The sequence below is a fragment of the Babylonia areolata genome, chromosome 11 (assembly GCF_041734735.1).
Source record: "Babylonia areolata isolate BAREFJ2019XMU chromosome 11, ASM4173473v1, whole genome shotgun sequence".
Taxonomy (NCBI): domain Eukaryota; kingdom Metazoa; phylum Mollusca; class Gastropoda; order Neogastropoda; family Buccinidae; genus Babylonia; species Babylonia areolata.
This window is the reverse complement of record NC_134886.1, coordinates 12,797,619-12,821,172: the sequence shown is the minus strand read 5'-3', so window position 1 is coordinate 12,821,172 and position 23,554 is coordinate 12,797,619. Positions and strand designations below refer to the sequence as shown.

The 23,554-nt window shown below is 40.2% G+C and overlaps 2 protein-coding genes and 1 non-coding gene across 6 annotated transcripts in view; 2 read left to right on the top strand and 1 right to left on the bottom strand.

The window, feature by feature from the left end:
- LOC143287545 (E3 ubiquitin-protein ligase MIB2-like) overlaps positions 1 to 5,502 on the bottom strand; it is an 80,763-nt gene extending 75,261 nt beyond the window's left edge. For 2 of the 3 annotated variants that reach the window (XR_013055978.1, XM_076595603.1), the window contains exons 1-3: positions 5,283 to 5,502; positions 4,515 to 4,736; positions 1,515 to 1,727 (exon numbers count right to left, since the gene is read on the bottom strand). Coding sequence is in view for 2 of the 3 variants with exons in the window: in XM_076595603.1 (XP_076451718.1) it covers positions 1,515 to 1,727; positions 4,515 to 4,736; positions 5,283 to 5,289 (442 nt within the window). In the remaining variant the exon portion in view is untranslated. The remainder of the gene's footprint in view (positions 1 to 1,514; positions 1,728 to 4,514; positions 4,737 to 5,282) is intronic. The other variant, XM_076595604.1, reaches the window with a different exon arrangement.
- A 613-nt stretch (positions 5,503 to 6,115) lies between these two features.
- LOC143287542 (AP-2 complex subunit mu-like) overlaps positions 6,116 to 23,554 on the top strand; it is a 44,028-nt gene continuing 26,589 nt past the window's right edge. The window contains exons 1-5 of one of the 2 annotated variants that reach the window (XM_076595598.1): positions 6,116 to 6,175; positions 8,473 to 8,572; positions 14,976 to 15,241; positions 15,830 to 15,912; positions 19,655 to 19,790. In XM_076595598.1, coding sequence (XP_076451713.1) covers positions 8,499 to 8,572; positions 14,976 to 15,241; positions 15,830 to 15,912; positions 19,655 to 19,790 — 559 coding nt within the window. In that variant the 5' untranslated portion in view covers positions 6,116 to 6,175; positions 8,473 to 8,498. Of the gene's footprint in view, positions 6,176 to 6,250; positions 6,275 to 8,472; positions 8,573 to 14,975; positions 15,242 to 15,829; positions 15,913 to 19,654; positions 19,791 to 23,554 lie in introns of those variants that run through there. The other variant, XM_076595599.1, reaches the window with a different exon arrangement.
- On the top strand, positions 12,266 to 12,384 carry LOC143287790 (5S ribosomal RNA). The gene has a single exon (XR_013056003.1). It is a non-coding gene; the product is annotated as a 5S ribosomal RNA (ribosomal RNA).

Here is a 23,554-nt window from a genome sequence, read left to right as displayed (position 1 = left end):
AAGGTCTGCTCTTATTTCTTTAAGAGATTACCGAATGCTACGAACTTTGTAAGCCTGTTCTTTTGGTTGTGTATGGTTGGATATGTCTGTGTGTTATCAACGTTCGTCATTTCATGTATCCCGTATTGCATTTCTGTATTTCTTTTCTTTGTGCATTAATTGTGTTGTGGTGATATAAAACGTCCATGGATTCTGCATACTTTTAAGCTGTCACCAAGCGATGAGCAATGATGACAATAATAATGTTGTCATCAAGGAACCTTCCCTTCCCTTTCCCCCTATATATATATATTAAAGCTACTTCAAAAAAACAAAACAAAAAAACAAAACAAAAAAACAAAAAAAAACACCCAGTAATGTGACAGAAAAGCCAGAAAAAGATCAAATTCGTTGGAAAAACAAAACAAAACAAACAAAAAAAACAAACAAAAAAAACCCCAGTAATGTGATAGAAAAGCCAGAAAAAGATCAAATTCGTTGAAACAGCACTGGCCATTTTCTCAAATCTGAAATCCGTTTTTAGAAGGCACACACACACACACACACACACACACACACACACACACACACACACACACACACACGAATACTATGTAGCAACAATATGAAATGCTGGAATGTATATAGATTCTGAATGAATGGGTCACATACAGGATCGATACTTTTTTCTTCTGTTGTAAAAATCTGCGGTTGATGTCGCTATGAGAGCAGAAATGTCTCTGTGACAGCAGAAACTGACTTGACTTCGCCTTCTTGTTTCTGGTTCCGCGACAATTGAAAATCTTTGCACGAGCAAGTTCAACTTTCGTGCCACTTATCAGTTGTCCGTTCTTTTTTAAATACTTTCGGTTCTTTAACTTTCGGGGAGTCGAGTGCACTTTCAGTTTCAGCGGACAGAGTCGCCATGTTGACTTATCCGGACGTCTCAGGGTGAAGGGGCTGAACTTTTCACTGACTTCCGGTTTCCTAACGAACAAGGTCACGCGTCCGCCTTGGAAGCTAATCTGGGAGCACTGGTTCGAATCACACCGCAGTCGCCAGTATTTTCTCCCCCTCCTCCAGACCTTGAGTGGTGGTCTGGACGCTAGTCATTCGGATGAGACGATAAACCGAGGTCCCGTGTGCATCATGCATTTAGCGCACGTGAAAGAACCCACGGCAACAAAAGGGTTGTCCCCAGCAAAATTCTGTTAAAAAAATCTATTTCGATTGGAAAACAAATAAAATTGCAGGCAGAAAAAAAATTCAAAAAAGGGTGGCGCTCTCAGTGTGGCGACGCGCTCTTTCTGTGGAGAGCAGCCCGAAATTCACACAGAGAAATCTATTGTGACAAAAAGAGTAATACAAATACAAATAACAGTTCTATGCAGTAATAATATGACGGTATAATGTTTATGCATAATGTACGCCCGAACACAATTAGGCCTAGAGAAAGTTGCACAAGGCAGTGAAATTTTGTATTCATTTATTTATTTTATCAATTTCTCAGCCTTCCAAAAACCTCAAATACTTACCAGCCGCTGAACTGTCGAAAACCCTCAGGTCAAAATTGCCGTCCTTTCCGGTCCTACATGTATTCTCCTCTCCCATGTCCCACAGCACGCGTACCTCGTGGTTGCCTAGCAACTGCGTGACGGTGCCCAGATACCCCTCCCCTCCGTCTATGTCTCCGCTATTCCAGTCCGGTCCCCGCAGAACGCGTAGTCCTGTGAACTGTGCCATGGAGTCTGCAACATGACGGGCGGTTCTACTCTATGAGAGAACGCCACCTCAGAAGTACGGTTTTAGTGGGTCAGTCATCGCGAACTCAACTCGTCTTATGATCGGTCACTTACTGTGTCATTGTGCTGATGTGTGTTTTTACACGTATTAACGTGATTAATTTCAGTTTTAAATCCCTTATGGGAGACCTGTTGTATGATACAGTATAAAGTGTATTTCCAGTCAGTCTTGGAAAAGCGTAGGTCCTGGTCCAAGCCGCCCCAAACACAGCCACGTCCCAGCCAGCCATTTCCATTGATGGAGTCCAACTGAAGTGTGTGGAGAGTTTCAAGTATCTGGGCAGCACTATGTCTGCAGATAGATCACTGGATAAAGAGATCACGTCCAGGATCCAGAAAGCCAGCCACTAGGCCCTTGGAAGGTTAAAAGTGAAGGTTCTCCAGCAGAAAGGGACATGACTGTCTACAAAGATAAAGATCCACAAGGCCGTAGTCCTTTCTGCACTACTGTATGGATGTGAAAAGTGGGCCCTGTATCGGCGGCACATCAAGCAGCTAGAACAGTTCCACATGAAATCGCTGCGCATGATCATGGGCATCCGCTGGCAGGACAAACCAAGAGGTGTTTGACAAAGCTGGTTTGACAAGCATTGAGTCTGAAGGCTCAGTAACGCCTGACTGGTCATGTCATCAGAATGGACGACAGCCGCATCCCAGGCAACTAATGTATGGTGACCTCAAGGAGGGTCACTGAACGCAGACAGGGAAGGCCCAAACTGAGGTACAAAGACACCCTGAAGAGCAACCTCAGATGGTGCGACATCCAACCACGTGAGCTTGAAGCCTCTGCTGCGGACAGATTATCCTGGAGGTCTCTCACGCCCAAAGCAAAAGATGCCTTTGAAGAAGACAGACGACTGCGTCTCGCCGCTGCGAAGGATAGACGACATAGGGCCTCGTCCTCAGTCCAAAACTCAGACCATCACTGTGACACCTGCGGGCGCCTTTGTGCTTCCAGCTTTGGGCTGCGGAGTCACATGCGCTGTCATCGCTGAGTTGTCATCGTCGGCTCCCGACGGACTACAAAGAAGAAAAAGAAGATATATATAGCTGTGTTTACAATCTACATTCTTCATTCTTTGTTAGCTCTGCCCTTTCACTACGGACATAAGCATTGTCAGCTGGCCCACGTCTGCTAGACAAGGATGGTTGCAAGCATTAGCACATGTCAACCCTTACCAAGCAGGTTTCTGCATCATAGATTTACCCCTCTACTATGCAGATCACATCAGTGGGATACGTCTCACACATTTCCGGCCAAGAACTAGACACTGACAAAGTGTAATTAATGTAGACCATGGCAGGGTATGAACGATATCCACATCATCATAGTACAGATTTTGCTGACATCACAAAAACGTAGGTACAGTTTACAAAATCAATTTGTATTGCAATTGCAGACACTCCCAATAACCGAATACGACTGCTCACATGGCGGGGTAAAGACTGTCATGCATGGAAAAGCCAATCCGTAGGGGGTCGAATGAACGTGGGGGGTGCAGTCCACGAATGCAGGAGAAGAAGGAAACTGTTGACTGAGTTCACTGATGGTGTATATTATTTTGTGTGTTATTATTTGCGTTTGTATATTATTTCAGTGGTTAATCTTTTTTTTCTTTTTTCTTTTTTTTTACTCTTATACTGCAGTGAAGAGGGGTGAGATGGAATGTCAAAAGTTGTGTCCCCCAGACTGCGATAATACAAAGGGAGAATGCAAAACAAACAAACGAAAAAAAAACCCAAAAATCCTTTATGTCGATATGAAATTCATCTTTTTGCTCATTGAACTGTTTGTTAGTGTATCTACTTAAGTAGACACATACAAGTATAACAGAAATAAGTAATGTTAATGTGATGTTTAAAAAAGGAAGAAAGAAAGAAAGGAGGAAGGAAGGAAGGAAAGAAAGAAAGAAAGAAAGAACAGGAAAAGAAAAGAAAAAAACACAACTATCATCATGACTTTACAAACATTGTTGTAAACATATCGAAAACACCAACCACAATACAACACACTTTTGATTACAACTGTATTGATTTCATCGAATCTATTGGTAGAGTCTAGTTATACACAAAAATGCTGTTTTTTTCCATAAAGTATTCTCATTATTTCATGAAAAGAGCAAGACCAGCTGTTTCTTATGAAAATAAAACTTAAACAAAGGGGATTAAAGAATCATTTTAGAGTAATACCAGTTTGTTATATTTTTGTTAGATTATCTATTATTGTCTTTCTAAACTAGACGGCAATGTGTGTGTGTTTGTGTGTGTCTTCAGTAGTGTTCATGTAGTATTTTTGTGGGTGTGGTGTGGTGTGGTGTGGTGTGGTGTGATGGTAGTGGTGGTGGTGTGTGCGTGTGTGTGTGTGTGTGTGTGTGTGTGTGTGTGTATTTGCACATATGTGTGTGTGGAAATAAAGAAGAAGTGTGTACAGCTCTGAAAGATATTTGGAAATCCAGTTATCCTTACAATTTCAGTCAGATACTTTCGTTCTCTGAATATTCTCATGCAGGAATTACAAACATTACCATGTGAGTTGCTGTTCAAACTAGTAAGTCAACATTTTTGGGGCACTCACAGAAATCACTCTTAAACAAACATGTGTTAAGATGTAATGACAATCTTTTCACCCAAACAGTCAAATCGTTTACTTCCAAAACACTTTGTTTTCATGATTAAATGAGCAACGTCAAACGAATTAATCGAGTCCAAACGATGTCAGCCATTTTGTCTCACGTGAAACGAGCGGGTCTCGTGATTGGTTGCTCCACGCACGTCTGTCGCTTTTGTCGCTGGGGAATAGGACAAGTTCTATCGAAGAAACACGACGCGCGGCAACGGCGATCTTGCTGCGTGGCGCGCGACTCTTGCTGCCTGAAAACCTCGCACACTGGGCGCTGCGCGAAACTTGCTGCTTGTCGCGTGAAACTTGCTGCTTGACGCCCCGTGTGCGATGGGCTTAAAGAAATATTTCATTTGCCGGATAATATTGTATATATGCATGTGCCTATGTTTCACCAAAGAATTAGCCATACTATTCTGAATTCAATGTAGATAACGGAAAACCTTAGACTGAGGAATATTCAGTACATACTTAAGACACTGCTGATGAAATGTCGTTATTGGTGTGCGGTGACTTTAATGGTCTAACATGCGACTTCTTTCAGGATATCTATGAGGCAACTCAAATGTTTTCGTGGTCTGATAACCGTTAAACTCTGTCAAAGTTAAGATCGAAAGAGACGGTGCTGAATCTGACCGTAAACGTTTTTATAAATGTGTATAATAGTTTTTTGTTTATTTTTATCTTAATATATATATGTGTGTGTGTGTGTGTGTGTGTGTGTGTGTCAGTGCGTGTGCGGTGCCAGTGTGCGTGTGTGCGTACGTGTGTGTGTATTTGTGTGTGTGTTGACCAATTGAGAAACCTCTAATACGGAAGTGTGACGTCTAGTGTAGGGGAGTCAAAAGATATTGTCACACCAATGTGAATTTAGTACATACCATACATGAAAGTAGTCTGCTGGCCGATTGTACAGCTGACACCACCAATAAACCACAGGAAATAACCCAAATTTCGGTAAAAGAACCCTGACGAAAGAAACCAACACAGTCAAAGAAACATTAAAATAAAGTACACACAACCTTATCGACGCACACGATTAACACACTGATCAGTTCCTTTCTATCGCCATTTTGCCACCTTGAAAATCTTCCTGTTCTTCTCCAGTTGCGAAATTGCATATATTTAGTTTCCACGCACTGGGAATTCCCGATGTGACGGCACAAATCGTCACCCCCTTCTGTAGGGGGGGGGAACTTTCTGTGACATACCCTCACCGCTTTAACTTTGTTCACTAAACTGTTTGCATATCCCAATTAAGCAACGATGGGGGGTTATTGTGTTATTAACTGAAATGAGCATGTTTCGGCATACGTAAATAAAGTATAGCATATTTAGTATGGCATATTTAGATCCACTGGCTTTTTGTTCGAACACACACACACACACAAAGAGAAAAAAAGAAGAAGAAGAAAGAAAAAAAAAGAAGCATCAGTGGAATCAAGCAGTCTGTGTGTACGTCGGTGAAGCCACGACTCCACACCCCTTCCCTCGACTCTTCAGTGCGCTTCTTTTCAGTAAATTTGACTCTGCCGCGAGCCTGTGCGTGTGTGTGTTTCCAGTCACACGTATGTTGTGTATGCATCTGTTATTTAGACTGGACTGGTCGCGCTTTGCACACGGACGGATGCATCCGTGGGTTTGCATCGACTGATTGTTGTAATCGGTTCGAAGTCGTGGATTTCGTTAAAAAGATAAAAACACAAAATACCCAGCCGCCCCTCCACTTCCGGACGAATGGAAACCGCCCCTTTTGTGCAGACGACTTTTACAGGCAAGCAATTGTTTTTAAAATAGTTGAGAAGTCAAGAACAACATCCATACGCCACGCTATGGTTTTCCTGTTATCACACTTTTATCTTATAACTGTAAGGTACATCTTCGCTTTGCTTTTCAGGGTAGTCATGACGTGTTGAGAACATTATCTTACTTTCTCTTTTTGAAGTTACTTCGTTGTTTGACGACTTGTCATTTGTGTTCTGCAGCTAAACACTGTGCGTCAGTCGGCATAAATGTTAAATTAGATATGACTAACTTCACGATTATTCTTGAAAATAAGTATCAGTTTGTTTTTTTTAAATTGTTGCGTGTGTGATATAATGCAAATTAAAATTAAACTATCAACATTCAACGGAAAATATAAGTTTAGGTACAATATTTGGGGCAAAAATTAAGCATTGCGGCCTTTCCACGCCTCTTTTGGTATAGTAGTCTGATTTTAGGGTTTGCATTTGCATGCTGATTTGCCTAAGACAAGAAGTTGTTCATCAAAGTCATATTTCAGCACTATGCATCTGGAATCACTGTCATTGTCAAGAAGATTTTTTAATTGCTGAATTGATATTTTAAGCTGATTTCGTAAACATTTAACCCTGCATTCCAACCTTTAACAACTCTGATGCTGCAAGATGATTTGCGGATATTAGTCCTGCAAAACTAACCATGCATTCCAACCTTTAACAACTCTGATGCAGACAGATGATTTGCGGATATTAGTCCTGCAAAACTAGGTATAAACTTCAGTCAATATTTGAGTTTCTGGTTATGATGAGCACAATAGTCAAGTGGTTTAAGAGTTGGACTTTCAATCTGAGGGTCCTGGGTTCAAATCACGGTAACGGCGCCTGATGGGTGAAGGGTGGAGATTTTTTTTATCTCCCAGGTCAACATATGTGCAGACCTGCTAGTGCCTGAACCTCCTTCATGTGTATATGCACGCAGAAGATCAAATATGCATGTTAAAGATCTCGTAACCCATGTCAGTGTTCGGTGGGTTCTGGAGACAGGAAAATACCCAGCATGCATGAACCACGACAGAGTCATCGGCAAGTCATGTTGGTCGTGTAACGGAAAGAAGAAGAAGTCAGACTTGTTAGCTGAGAAAAATGTGTTTGGGTCAGTATAATCAATTTTGTTACTGATCTTGCAGACTTGTATCCTTTCACCCCTAAAGCACAAGTATTTCAATTAATGTAGATTTAACTCTGTCAACTGGCTGTGCTAATCTGACTGAGTTTCGGTACCATTCACGTTGTCTCCTCTGAACCATCTCAGGAGTCAGTTGCTACTGATTATCTTTTTAGTCTGGAATACCATATTAGATTGCCATATTCTAATATCGGTAATACAATTGTCATATAAAGATTGATAAAAATATCTTATCCGTGAAAGTAAAAGTTCTCCTTATAATACCCAATATTTTATTCGCTTTATAAACAGCTGCCTGAATATGGGCATCAAAAGAAAAATCCTGATCAAAATCGACACCAGGTTTTCTTCGACAACACACTCTGAAATAGCATTGGATGTGGTTTCATCAATTTTCATACATATTCATGTTTTGTATTATTTTTCCCAAAGTGCAGAACTTTGCATTTGGACACATTGATATACAGGTTCCACATACTTATTTGACCAGTTCTGTAGGTTGTTTATATTGTCTTGCAGTCTTGAAAAGTTCCCAGTTTAAATAAAGATTTTAACATTATCAGCAAAGATTTTACAACTACCTACACAGTCTAGGAGATGGTTTATAAAAATTGTGAATAAAATTGGCCCCAAAATACTTCCCTGGGGAATCCCACTTAAAACTTGCGCAGCTGGTGAATAACTTCTACCAACACACACCCTCAGGATTCTCCTAGACAGTAATGCAGTAATGCACTTTAAGACATTACCTGTAATCCCATAAGTAATAGCTTAGACATTAACCTGAAATGTGGTACAAAGACTGAGTCAGAAGCTTTTTTAGAATTGAAATAGATAATATTCACGGGTTCCTTTTCTTTCATAAATTGTGTTAAATCTTCCATTACCTCCAGAAGCTGTGTAATACATGATCAGTGTTTCTAAATCCCTGTTGACATGGTAAATATAGGTTGTTTGCAGTAATAAAATCAACTAGTATGGCTCTGACTATTTACTCAGCGTGTGATATTGTTTTTGACAAAGAATATAGCAATTTATAATGTAGCAATTCAAATGAAACATGAAACACCATGCCTGAATAAGTGGTTAAGTGATAATAATTGTGTGTGTGTGTGTGTGTGTGTGTGTGTGTGTGTGTTACAGGAGAGGTTCACAAGATATGAATCAAGATGATTGGAGGACTGTTTATGTATAACCACAAGGGGGAGGTCCTGATCTCCAGAGTATTCAGAGATGACATTGGGTTTGTTCTTTTTCAGTGACAGTTTGTATGCTTGATATTGTACATACATATATATATATATATATATATATATATATATATATATATATATATATATATATATATATGGAGAGAGAGGGATTATGCATGGGTATGAAAAATTTAGAGTGAATTAAATTAGTCTATATTAGATTCTGTTGCAGCATTCAGTTATCTGACTGTGTTTTGGTTCATAGCTGTCTTAATGAATATTATATCAGCCACCACAGTGACAGTTTTATTTTGGATACTTTTTAATTATTTGTGTCAACCTGTTTTGGGACTGAATTTATTCATCACAAATGAGTCATTACTTGGATACAATTTGTGTGTGCCTATATCTCAGATAATTAACAACATTACATAATAAAGTCCTTTATTTTTTATTTTTTATGTGTGTATCTCTGGTGAGAATGAGACTGAATTTTATACAAAGAATAAGTCATTCCCTGTAGATGAGAGGGAAACAGTGAACATGACATTGATTTTGTTTTATAGTTTTAAGCAATAAACAATTGTGAATTTCATTTTGTCCATTGCCATGGATGAAAGTTGTGTGTCTGTGTGTTGTTGTTGATCATCAGTCTTTTCACAAAGTGATTTTAGATGAAAAAAAATGTAAGTGGGTAGGAAGTTGGAAGAAGGAGTATGAAGGTATGATGTAATGAGCAGAATGTAGGAAAGTGGCCTGTGTGTAGACATACTGAATATATATGTATGAGTGCTTGTGTGCATTTTTATGTGCATGGTAGACACTGATGGAACCAAGCTTCAGACAAACAAAGAAAAAGGATCCGCCCTGCTCAAACATTTCATACAACAGAGCGATCAAAGAAACTTAGATGAGAAAAAGAAATATGTTGAGGAGTTAAACCAAACCCTTATGCAGACTGGACCTGATGATGACTTGACAATTGATGATCTAAACGAAGCAATAGCTAAATGCAAGAAAGAATCAGCTCCTGGCCCAGACAAAGTTCGCTGCTCGGACATAAGGAACTATTGGAAGAAGACAGAAGCAAACTTTTCAATCTATATCAAAACAGTTTCCACAATGGACATGTACTGGAGGACTGGACACACAGCTTCTTAAAACCCATACCAAAACCAGGAAAGGACCATCATCAGGTAAGCGGCTACCGGATCCTAACCATGCAAAACATTGCTGGAAAGCTCATGGAACGCATGATAGCCAGGAAACTTGCAAGGGATCTTGAACACAGGCACATTCTCCCTTCAAATCAAGGTGGTTACAGAACAGGCAAGTCCACATGGGAAAATGCAGCTGCTTTTGCATATGAGGTATATGAAAGATTTCAAAGGAAAGAAGAAACACTAGCAGTAGCAATCGACCTTGAAGATGCCTACAGTACAGTCAATTTGTGCACCTCATGGAGCTGCTACTAAGGTATGGAGTAAGTTTGACATGATGGATAGCAGCAGCGCTTCAGGAAAGAACCATCGTCCTACGCCTTGGAGATTGGATGTCTGCACCTTCTAAACTATCCATGGGACTGCCACAAGGGTCTCCGCTCTCTCCTGTCCTCTACAATGTCTACACGAAGGGCCTTGCAGACTTAAACAACAATGGAATAGCTCGGGTGTTTACTCTTGCAGATGATGGCCTGGTCTTCAAAACTTCGAAAGATGCTCAGGAAAGAACTAAAGCCGTCCAGAAACAACTAAACAATATTGCTGAATGGTGCAAAGACACAGGATCTTCCATCAATCCAGCGAAAGCCCAAACGTTGCTGTGCACCGCGAGCAAATCACCACCTTCTGTGTCATTCAGTGGGATTCAGATCGAGAAAACTGAATGCCTACACTGCCTAGGAATACACTTCGACCGGATGCTGACCTTCAGAAAACATACGGAAAATACTGTTCTCAAATGCAAAAAGGGCCTTTCAGTCTTAAAAGCAATGGCAACCAAAAGTATTGAACAACACCACCTCTTCCTGCTATACCAATCACTCGTCCTCAGTGTGATCGACTACGGACTTGGGCTAACAACACCGTCTCAAAGCAACCTCTTAAAATTAGAAAGAGTTCAAAATGAAGCTATGAGGCTGATCCTTGGAACAACAAAAGACACGCCCACAGAAACCATGCGATACCTGCTTGACCTTCCTTCAGTGCAGACCAGAAACAAGTTAGAACAGGTCAAGACCTACTTCAAAGCATTAGAAAACTCTCAGAACCCACTGCATGACGCAGTCAAAGAACCAAAAGGCAGCCATCTAGGACAATGAAGATCATGGATGGGGCAAGCAGAAGACACAATCCAGCTAGTATGCCGACTACAAGACCTGAAAGAAACAAAAGAATGGGAGAAAAACCCCGAAAACCTCAACCATCTATTCAACACAGCCATTTCACCCACTCTGGAAAGACATTGTCGGGAATGGCCAGAGGGCAAAACTGATGCAGAAGTGAAGCTACTCATAGAAGAAAACAGTAAAGAAGAGGACATCATCATATACACAGATGGCTCAGTCACCAAAGACCTATCCGGTTGGGGATTCACTGCGAAACAAAATGGAAAACCAGTTAGGGAAGAGAATGCTGCCTACAAAGTCACAACCTCCAGCTTAACAATGGAAATTGAAGCTGTGACACATGCCCTCCAGTGGCTATCGTCTATCCATGCGCCCAGAAACCAACATGCCATGATTCTGACCGACTCGATGAACCTCATACAGAAAATTGAAAACGGAATGGGAAGCCCAGAGTGGCATAAGGCAATGCGCAACTTTCAGATTAAAAAACTCACATGGTCATACTGCCCGGGACATGCAGGAGTTAAGGGAAATGAGCGAGCTGACAGACTTGCTGGTAACGCAACACCAACGAGCGGCCTACATCTAGGAAAATCGGAAATCCTCAGAAAAGTCGAAGAATATAAAAAAGAACAGGTACAAGGCCATCACACCATTGATGGCCTCAAAGAAGTAAAAGCAGTGAGAGGGAGCGGCCGTAAGTCTAACATGAAAGGTAGAGCACGATGCTTTGCAAATCAGATATCGGCATCATTTCCAAACCAACATTGTGCGAATTTCTTCAAAACGGAACAGAGTCTCTGTGGGCTTTTCCAAATACAATAGACTGAGCAACACACTAGACGCCACGTTCTTGGCATCAGAGATCTTTTCCCATCCCTCTTGCGGCCAGTCAGTGGCAGCCTCTGTGCGTATGTGTGTGTTTGTGTGTATGTGTGGGTCTGTGATTTTGAGTGCATTTGTGCATGCACGAGAGTGTAAGTGTACACAAGTGTCAGGAGACTTCTGTGCATGTGTGTGTGTGTGTGTGAGGGGGAGGTGGGGTTGCGGAGAGGAGGTGGGGTAGAGGATGAGGTATGTGAGTGTATGCATGCCTACACTGTGGGAGCAACAGGATATTGGAACGTATATATATATATATATCTTTGTACAAATATATGTGTGTGGGGTTGGGGTGGGAGATATGGGCGTGTGTGTGTGTGCTTGTACAAGTAAGTGTTCATCTGTGTGTGTGTGTGTGCCGTGGAAGCTGTGATACATAGACTAGAAATGAGTGTGTGGAGGAGGGGGGTAGAGGAGGTGCAGGGTAATGTGTGTGGTGTGTGTGTGTGTGTTGGAGCTCATGTACGTTTATATGTATTTGATTGTGCTTTCATATCTGTGAAACTGCATGTTTGGCAACGGCCATACCACGTTGAAAACACCGGTTCTCGTCCAGTCACCGAAGTTAAGCAACGTTGGGCCCGGTTAGTACTTGGATGGGTGACCGCCTGGGAACACCGGGTGCTGTTGGCAACCTTTTAAGTGCGTTGGGTTACGCTGCTGGTCAGGCATCTGCTTGGCAGATGTGGTGTAGTGTATATGGATTTGTCCGAACGCAGTGACACCTCCTTGAGCTACTGAAACTGAAACTGAAACTGCATGTTTGGTGCATATCTGTTATGCATGTGTGGGTGTATGTGTGAATGTGTGTCTTCATGTCTTAAATTTATTTGCTTATTTATCATCATTGTTGTCTTATTTATTTATTATTATTATTATTTTATTATTATTATCATTACTACTACCTTTATTATCTCATAATTATTATTTATTTATTTATGTAAGCTTATCTATTATTTATTCACCTTTTTTTTTCTCAAGGCCTGACTAAGCGCGTTGGGTTACGCTGCTGGTCAGGCATCTGCTTGGCAGATGTGGTGTAGCGTATATGGATTTGTCCAAACGCAGTGACGCCTCCTTGAGCTACTGAAACTGAAACTGAAACTTGTATGTGCATGTGTATGTGTTGATGTTCAGACATTTCTTAATGCTTTGGTATTTTCCAGTTATTGTGATTTTTTTCCCTTTTATTCGATACAAGAAAAAAAAATCAACATCTAATACTTGCTTATGGGACTGTTTCAGTGTTTGATAAGGAAACAAAATCATATGGAATAAGGCTAGTGAGTCAAAAATGTTTTGAACAGAGTGTTTTGAAAGTACTGGGATGTATTGCTTAATGACGTGACAGTTAATGATATGATCAGGGTTGATACTTTGTTCACAAATGCATGTAATATTTCTGGTATATTTAGTTTTAACCAGTTGAGTGCCCCAAGATGTCAGCTGACATCCTACAAAAAGTGTTGCCATAGTGCCTATAAGATATCTACTGATGTCCTGCATATCTTCTGATTTTTCCTTCATTGGAGTTTGGTTCAATTCATGTAAACAGACTCTGAACGGTTAGTTTGATGTGTCTAGATAATAAAAATACTATTGAAATGAACATACATCACGTAGAAGACCACTTTCCACTTGATAATGATTAGCTAACTGGATCACATGGAACGCACGTAGAAAGGGGGTTGCATCATATGCAAAAAAAGGTGTTGAAAACTTTGTCCAGTAAAGTAAATGGTCCCAGTCAGTGGATTTACACAACTTTGAAAGCTGTGCTTGTGATTATGGATAGCTAGAGCAATGGATAAGAATCTCCCTTGTCTAATGATTGGTTTGAACATGAGGGTGAATGACAACAACAGTGATGAAATTGACAGCCCATTTGATGATAATTCAGTCTGTCTGTCCAATCAGACAGCATTTCTGAACAAGTGGCTGTGATTGACAGAATATGTGCAGTCAGAGTTGGAAGAAGGGGAGGGGAGGAAAGGGAGAGGAGTGATGTAAGACGATAGTTCGAATGCCAGCCAAAGGGTTGGAGTGGATGTGGCAGTTGGACACCAGTGTACTCACATTTCATGGCAGACTGCAGGAAACAGACAACCGCCAATGCTCCATGATTTTCATGAAACGCAGGGTTGAACCTGTATTGGGCATGAAACACATGCTTTTTGTTTTTCACACTTTTTTTCACTGAATCAGATGGTTGACTTGTTTGAAGAGGTGGCAAGCAGGATGCACAGCACTTTAATTGGCCCAGGTGCAACTTGAAAGAAGTGAATGTCATCAAAAAGCTTGCCAACTCAGTTTCTGAGACCTTGATTGACCTTTTACATTGACTAACCCACGTTTGTCATTGTTGGGACAGCGATTCACGTACATGTTTACACGAGTTGTGATTTTGTTGTGAGTTGTGAGTTGAAGTTTTTATAAACTTATAGCCTGTTTTGATTTCCTCTACAGGTATAATCTGGCAATTGACATTCTGTTTCTAGCTGTATTTTGTTTGTTTTCTTTATACTATTTATAGGTGTCATTATGTAGAGGTGGAAATAGACTTTTTTTTTTTTTTGCACAGAAATTATTATCTTGAATTTAAATGCCTGAAAAGGTATCTACAGTCAACCCTAATTGGGAGAAAAAAAAGCCCAGATGCAGAACCTACATTCATTTTCCTTCACAAAAACATTTACTTTCTTTCTGTATCTCCCACAGTTTTTGTATTAGAATGTTTTTAATTTATTACCCACAAATCCTTAAAATTCCCTGGCAAGGGGAGAGCACTTTTGTTATACAAACTTATCCGGCACTCAACTGGTTAAAAGCATTTGTTTCCCATATACACACATAAGGGATGCAATTTTTCTGTTTATGTAGATTTTTTTTTTCCTTTGCAAATGGTAACATTCTTTATGTGTGTGTCTGTGTGGGTGGGGGTGTGGGGGGTGCAGGCAGGGCTGCTTGATTACATTTATGTGTTTTTATATATCTTTCATTCTCTCTCTCTCTCTCTCTCTCTCTCTCTATATATATATATATATATATATATATGTATATATTTATATATACGTACATATACACGTAAATACAGAAACATTGTACTTCTACTTTGAGATAGTCATGTACTAATGTAGTAATTATACTTCATCTTTCAATATTCCTGTTATAAAGGTCAGTCATATCATGGGGAATAATGATGTTTGGGGTGACAATTCTGACAGGCGTAATGCAGTGGATGCCTTCCGCGTCAATGTGATCCATGCACGACAACAAGTGCGTTCCCCAGTGACCAACATTGCACGGACCAGTTTCTTCCACATCAAACGTTGCAACATCTGGGTGGCAGCAGCAACCAGGCAGAATGTCAATGCCGCTATGGTCTTTGAATTCTTGCACAAGATGGTGGAGGTGATGCAGGCCTACTTTGGCAAGATTTCAGAGGACAACATCAAGAACAACTTCGTCCTTATGTATGAAATTTTGGATGGTAGGTGCTTCTGAGAGTCTCTGTAATTCAGTATTTGATATCAATAATAGCATGAGGTTATGCAAGCTTACTTCGCAAGACATCAGACTGATTCGCTCCCAATACATTGAGAACCTTTATATTTCATTCAGTATGTTATGTTTGATAAAGAATGGAACTGCAAAGTAGCCATAGCTTCTCTGTATGACGAAGTGGATAATCACCATTATTGCCGCTGTGTGTTCTAGTGATCATTTCTGTATTGCAATCTTTTTGTTGGCTTTGTAATTTTTCTGTTTCATTCTTAGATTTTTGTGAAGGGCTATGTGGTTTGTTAAGTATGTTAGTCTCAAGAAGATTAATATATAAAGAGTTAGAATAACTTGAGCAGAAAGTATCAGTATCAGTAACTCCAGGAGGCGTCACTGCATTTGGACAAACCTGATGCGCTTAGTCAGGCCTTGAGGGGAAAAAAGGTTATAATAGTAAATAGATAGATAAAAATAAAATAAAAAGACAATAATGATAATAAATTAACAAATAAGCAAATTCCAGCAGAAAGAAGAAAAAAGGGTATATGAGGTCACTTGGGTTAATGGTTGTCAACAGAGATTTTGGACTATGGCTATCCGCAGAACACTGACACTGGCATCTTGAAAACTTTCATCACCCAGCAAGGTGTCAAGTCACAGGTGGGGTGTGTGTGAGTGTGTGGGTATGTGTAGGTGTGTTTGTGTGCGTTTTGCTTGCATTTTTGTGTACACTTTTGTGTGACAAGACATGTTTACGTGTAAGTGGAAGAAGAAGTTATGTGTTTCATAGTAATGGAAGTGTTTAATTATGTGACAAAAGAGATGACTGTAGTAGTTAGAGTAAGAATTTAGTTGGCACATAGATTAAAACTGCATATGGCTTATTATTACAGAGTTGTTTTTGATGAGGAAAAAATGAGTCTGGGTTGTCAGCATCCCATACTGTCCCAGGGTACCGTTGTTCAGTATCATAAACACTAATGATCTCATAAGCATATATATTAAAGCAAGCATGTGCATACTCGTGCTTACCCACATACACATGCTATCATAATCACAATATTTTTAAATAGAGGCTGTGTTGTACTGACAGATATAAATAGTACACCTGTGTGCTCAGACACAGCATGCACACACGTACACAAACACACATACACTCACACAATAACGGCAGTGATGATTTTCCATGCAACTGATATTGAAATGATTTTATGAAAAACATGAAATATGTGAAAAAAGGTAGGACATAAGTAATCAGTAATGTGAGCTAACCTCTGAACTGCCACATAAGCTGTTCAGGAATGGCAGATAATTTGCTCTCCTGCCACTATCACATAAGCGGTGCCCAAATGGCAGCTACGTATCCCTGATGAAAGTTCTTACATTGTTATGGAATCATGTCTGTAACTTTAGATTCACCAATGTTCCTCTGACTCCAGTTATAACTCAGAAACCCGCTACATCACTGAGAAGTGTGATTTTTCAAGTGATTTTACTGGCTGACTGGAGCATGTCAACAACTTATTATCTATGTTGGCAAGCAAAATGGCAAAAACACCTAGCCCAAGTCAAGTGGTAAGTAAAACTAAAATCCATTACGCACTGATTTATTAGTTCAAGTATATGAAGATGAACTACAATCTGATGATTCTTTGGAAGAGAAAGGTGAGGAATATCAGCCTCTTGACCCAGAAAGCAGGACAGAGTTCAACACTGCTAGTGTTGAGTGATTTGCAGAATAACATGCACTGTGTGTGACAGTCAAAAGTGCAGACAGGTCCATGTTAGGTAGGGGTGGGGGAGCTATCAGAGGAGGTGGAGGGGCAGGGGGTGTGGTGGTGTGTTTGCATATCTTTAGATCTGTGTAACTCACATCAGTGACATTAGCTGGGCTGATGATGTTTGATGTGACATTTCTTTGTTTTGGATGTGTGTGTATGTGTGTGGTGTTGTCTTCAGTTTAACGTCTGTCCACTTGAAGTGATATTAGACGAAAAAACAAAACAAAAAACGTGGGGGTAGGGGTTGTTGGAGGGGGAGGGGTAAAAGTGTGTGTATGTGTAGAGGGTAAATAGGGAGAGACAACGCTAGGAAAAATGGAAACGTTATAAACGCCAACATCAAAGAACTATAACAAATGTCCTATAGGACTACGCAGCAAGCCTCCTGCAATAACAAACAACATGTTGGAATTGTTAATAACACATTCAAAAGAACTTTTGGTGAAGTCTGGCAAAAACCATTTTAGATTCTGACATTCGAATATTACATGGTTGCTAGAAATATGTTCTCCACATTTGCATCTGACATCTTTGCTAAACTTAGTTATAAAAGCGTTCAGTTTTATCCTGTTTGATAATGTATGAATCTGCCGTAATCTTACTGAATTACTGTATGTATTTGACTGAGTGATATGTATTTGACTGATTGATAGTTCCCGGTTGTTGAACATTAATTACACTTTGGTTTAAAGCTTTGCCGTTTTCCTGGTATAATTCTCTGACTTTGTTCCACAATGTTTTTTCTAGTATTCGATAACCTTCTTGTACAGACAGAGGCACATAAAGTTCTATGGTTCCCTGTTCGTTTTTTGCACCTTTTCTTGCAGCCCTGTCAGCCCATTCATTGTAGAGAATACCAAGATGTGAAGGAACCCAGCAAAACGTAATATGTGTTCCTTTCAAGCTTAAAAGATGTAAAATGTGGCTGATTTCTATTATGATTTTGGATTTGTTCATACAATTTGATGAGTTTAAAGCACATAATACAGATTTGGAATCAACGCAAAACAAGACTCATAGAAGGCAAATTGGAAGATCAAGAACATGCTTTAGAGTCATAAGAACAGCAATACATTCAGCAGTGAATGTTGAACGATTTTTACCAAAAGAGAATGGTCTTTCCGTTTTCAGTTCTGGTATTACAAAAGCTGAACCTGCTTGGCCATTGTCTAATAGTGAGCCGTTTGTGTAGATCTGTAAATGATCACAGTATCTATTTTGAAGGTGCACTCGGACTTCCGTTGCCATGATATTCGGATTTTCATTCTTTCTAATGTCAGTATGATTAACATCAAAATATGCTTTATTCATCTCTCAGATGGGGTATGGACTTACGGTCTTCTGTGTGTCTACGTCATCTGAATTAATTTAAGACTTTTTGAACAGGTTTGACACAAACGTGCCAATGGGTGTTAGATATGTTTTTAGCTCTGTTGGGGAAGTTGTTTTCGGATATAATTTTTACTTCCTCTGATGTATAATTTTCAGTTGTTGAGCTTCTCAATATGTATTTATATTGTGTTTGTGTGTGTGTGTGTGTGTGTGTACAATGGAATACTATTTTCATTTCAAGTGGATTATTCAGTTGCAATGGATTACTGTTTTCATCATTTCAAGTGGATTATCCAGTTGTTTCAAGAAAGGCAATTTATACGCACATGAAACAAGAATAAGATAGCTCAATAGGGAATAATGACAACTAGCATATGGAACAAACAAAAAAACAAAAAAAGCCAATGCTTCCAAAATACTTATATGAAAAAATTGTTGTGGGTCACATAATCATTTAATTATAACAAAACATTTTTTTCTTTTGTCCGTTCATTATCATTTCAGTATATATATATATATATATATATATATATATATATATATATATATATATATATAAAATTCCATGTACAAATGCATGCAGAAGATGAAATATGCATGTTAAAGATCCTATATTACATCTTATGGAAGCAAAAACAAACCCAGCATGCACACCCCCAAAAACAGAGAAAAGCTGTCTACATGGTGGGGTAATAAACATATATAATTCCATGTACAAATGCATGCAGAAGATGAAATATGCATGTTAAAGATCCTATATTACATGTTATGGAAGCAAAAACAAACCCAGCATGCACACCCCCCAAAACAGAGAAAAGCTGTCTACATGGTGAGGTAATAAACAAACGGTCATACACATAAAAGTTACATGTATGTTTGAGTGTGTGTGTGTGTGTGTGTGTGTGTGTGTGTGTGTGTGTGTGTGACTGAAACCCTGGCAGCCGCCAGTAGGCTCTTCCCAAGTAGGCAGTCTCTTGAGCAAATGACACTGTATTTGTGAAGTGCTTAGAGCTTGGTCTCTGACTAAGGATAGGCACTATATAATTATCTGTATCTGTCAGAAAAGAAATGAATAGAGAATTTTTTTTCTATACATACCCTTCTTTGTGAAAATTTCATGGCAAATAGGATTTAGTTATTTGCCTAATTCCCAAGGCAGGCAAACAAAATTTTAAGACATTGCAAATTAAAATATTAGTATAAAGGAAATAGTCATTCAGATGGTAATATAGGCAAAATTAAATCTGGGAACAAAAGTAAGATGAAATATTTCCATTCTCTGAATGCAGTCTAAGGAGGAAACAGCCCAAATCACCTCCCAAGTGACTGGACAGATTGGATGGCGGCGTGAGGGAATCAAGTACCGCCGCAATGAACTTTTCCTGGATGTTTTAGAATCAGTGAACTTGCTGATGTCACCACAGGGTGAGTTGTCATTTGATTTATTTTCACAGATTAGCCAGCATATTGCCATATTTGTAGAAGGTGACAATAGACCACTGGAGAGTTCCATGCTTACATGACTTGTAAAGACGTGTCACATGATCTGTGCTCTCAAAGTTGATTGGCTTTACGGAATTTTGAGCAACAAAGGCGATCAAGAGGGGCAGAATGTGCGTAACAGCAGGCTTCTTTTTTCAATTTTTTGCTCTTTTTTGTGTGTGCATATGATGGCACTTTACTGACCAGAGTTTGGTTGTAGCAATGGAGGCTATCAACTGAAAAAATGGAGGACAGCATTTGTTTGTTGCTTTGCTGCTTTTGTCTATGTGGATCGCCTTTGGTATTGGTCAAATTTCAAGTAAAAGTTAGATACGCATGCACAAGATCCAAGATGGCTGCGGAACTCTCCAGCAGTCTATTACTACTTCATTTGCGGATGGCAAACACTTAGGAAAGCAGTATTCGTATTTTTGTTTGTAAAATATGAAACAGGTCAGTGTGTAACTTAACTCATTCAACCCTGCACCTGCTTGAGAGGCATGCATGGTTGATCGCCGTTCTCTGCCTGAGCCCACCTGATAGGCGGGCGAAGAAACCTGTTAATTTAAACCGGTTTGTCAGCTTACTGTTATGCATTGAACTGCTAGGTAAGGGAAGTTACTCCGACTTAACTGCCTTCCTCACTTGCACGCCAAGTTTTGCTCCGAAAATCGAACAGTTAGTGTGTTTTTTATCCGGTTTTCCGCATCAGTATTGTAAAATGTCAAAGGCTTACCGCTCAGTAATTGCTCAGTGAAATTATGATGGACTCTTGCGGTGAATTCAATCCATATAATGACGATTTGTCTTATGATTTATTTCTCAAGAAAGTGAAGGAGATTAAATTGGCAGTTAGTCTAGACCAAGAAGATAGCCCACAACCTTCAACATCGACAGAACCTGACATTTTACTGTTTTTAATTTAAAGTTATAAGTAAACAATTGCATCTGTCATCTTGAGACTTCAGCAATTTGTGTCAAAATTATATTTCAGTCATTATGTGAAGTTCAGTAGCTATTGGTTGAGCGTTTGGTATAAATTTGTGCCTGAAGTGAAGCACCCCTTCCCGTTGATGCAGCAAGGCCAAAACATGCCAGGCTGGGAGGACTGCATAGGCAGAAGACCTTTAGGGCTGAAAGGGTTAAGTAAGTTATGGCTCATGGCAGCAGATCTGTTGTATTAAACTTAGCATGATCTTTTTTACAAGTTGTTTTTTGTAAGTTGTTTAACCCTGTCAATCAATGCCTGAAAATTTTGTATAAAAAAGAAAGAAAAAAGAAAGTGCTGTCCTCTTGCCAGGGAATTTCATGAATTTGGGGTGAAAAAAAATCTGTCACATAAAATGCAAGAGATACAGAAAGAAAGAAAATGTTTTCATGAAGGAAAATGAATGACGATTCTGAATCTGGGCTTTCCACCCAATTATTTTGATTGCAGATAAGTATTCAGGCATATCAAATTGAAGATAGTAATTTTTATGCCACACAAATATCTTTTTCCACCTTCGCAGAATGGCATCCAAAAAGAAAACAAACCGAATACAGCTGGAAATGACATGCTTGTTGTCCGTATGCAGGTGAAAATAAAACAGGTTATTAGTATATGATAACAATCACAAATGTTGCAGATATGTAAGTGGATAATCACAAATGTTGCAGATATGTCAGTGGATAACAGCAACAAACATAGGTTCAGTCAATATAAAAGGTCAATAATATACTCGGAAACTGAGCAGTCAAGCTTTGTGACACCAAGGAACTTCATCCTATAGAGGGTGAAGCTCTTTCATAAAACTGTCACTCCAGGTTGCGAGTGGATCGACTAAAGTGTCTGCTGTGTATACTGATTTGGTTCCTCTACAAACAAGCCAGTTATCTGATAGTGACAAAAGCATTAAAATATAAAAAAAAAACATGTGTTTTCCGTCCTTGGCACTTTCAACCCTGGGTTTCAAAAAAGTCGTGGATCTTAGGATGTTGTCCATTCTGTGGCAATATTAAGTGAAAGCAGCAGCTCACTTATGTCCAAGGCCATGCCCCCTTCAATGCCCTCTAGCTTACGATTTCTTGTCTGACACCATTTTCCTTCACCCCCTCCCTACCACTCTTTCCTACACTTTACACACTGTAGTCACTGTCATTCACTGTTTCTGATACAAGAAGCAAACCACCTTTTCACACGTCATCCACCTGCTCCAGTTTGCAAATCATTGTCAAGATGAAAGGGGTTTTCCTCCTGACAAATGCTCATTTAAATAGTTGTTTTAATTAAACATACTATACCGTGATCCACTGATGCAGACTGGCAGGGGTCTGATTAACTGCCCTGTGTAAACTACTACTCCGCCGAAGGGGAGGAAATGAAAGTAGATGTGGCCAGTTACTTCCCTCAGTATATTACCTCCCCTGTGATTTCCTGTAGATAGCCAAATTCTTTCCAGCAGCCATCTTCGATCCCTGACCTGTGCATCCAAGCAGCTAAGTCTTTTTTGCATTTTCTTTCTGGCAATCACATCGCGAAGGGATGCAACCCTGCTCTTGCAACTCCTTGTATGTTTCCAGAGCAGTTGACTCCTTTGGATCAGCATGGCCTTCTGCTACTGTCACAAGTGCACTCCTGGCGTTTGCTCGTGTGACAGACTGTGTCGACTGCAACTAGCCCCAATCGACTCGGCGATGGAAGACTCAGGCAGGGATGCCCTCCCTGTGCAGAGTGAGGATGTCCAGTGAGGAGATAGGCACTCAGATCGCACCTCTCTCCTTGCCAGCAATTATCGCACTTAGGGAGGCAACCATGCTCCTGCAACCCCCTGTGGTTTCAGAGCTGTTACCTCCCTTGGAACAGCACAGCCTGCAACAACATTCGCCCTTAAGGGTAGCCATGACATCCGCTCATTGGCCCCTCATGTGGCATGCCTCTACCGTCTTGGACCTCACGCAGGCCATGCTTGTGTAGAGATGACTTCCTGCTGTTTAGGGACGATGGTGACTTGTAAGGTGACATGTGCAACTCGTACAGCGTATCCAATCCCTCTGCAGTGACCACGGCACCAAGGGATGCAACTATTACCTCCCTTGGGCAGCCCAGCACGACCTGCCATGCTTTTTCCGATTCATATGGGGGTGCCCTCCCTCTGCACTGGGAGGAAAGTGCCACACAAAGGAATGTGTGCTCACTTACCACACTCCACTTCGCTGAGAGATGCAACTCTCCTTTTGGAAAATATGGTTGGTGCAATGCTTACCTCCTTTGGACCTGCCCAGCAATGCACTCTAGGCCCCCATGCTGACAGCCAGGAGGGTTCTTTCTTTTTCATTGGGTCTTCCTTGCTCTGCTTCTCAGGCATGCACACCTCAACATTCTTGGTACCACACCCCCCACACCTGCAGACAATCACATCTGTGCAGGGAACCAACCCACCTATTATTCATATTGATATGAAGACAGTCTACAATGAACTTGATATAAAAAAAAGATTAACTGAATTAAAAAAAAAAAAAAGAAAGAAAGAAAGAAAGAAAAATGTATGTTTAGATATATATACACACACACTTCCATCAGGAACTGCATGAAAGAGGGGCTCAATGCACCTGAAGTGCACCAACACACCATGATCCAACCCAGTGATGGATGGTGGCTCCTTCAGTCAACACGTTTGTCCAACATGCCACACCTGTTGGAGAAGCTACCAAGTCTCCTTTTCTAC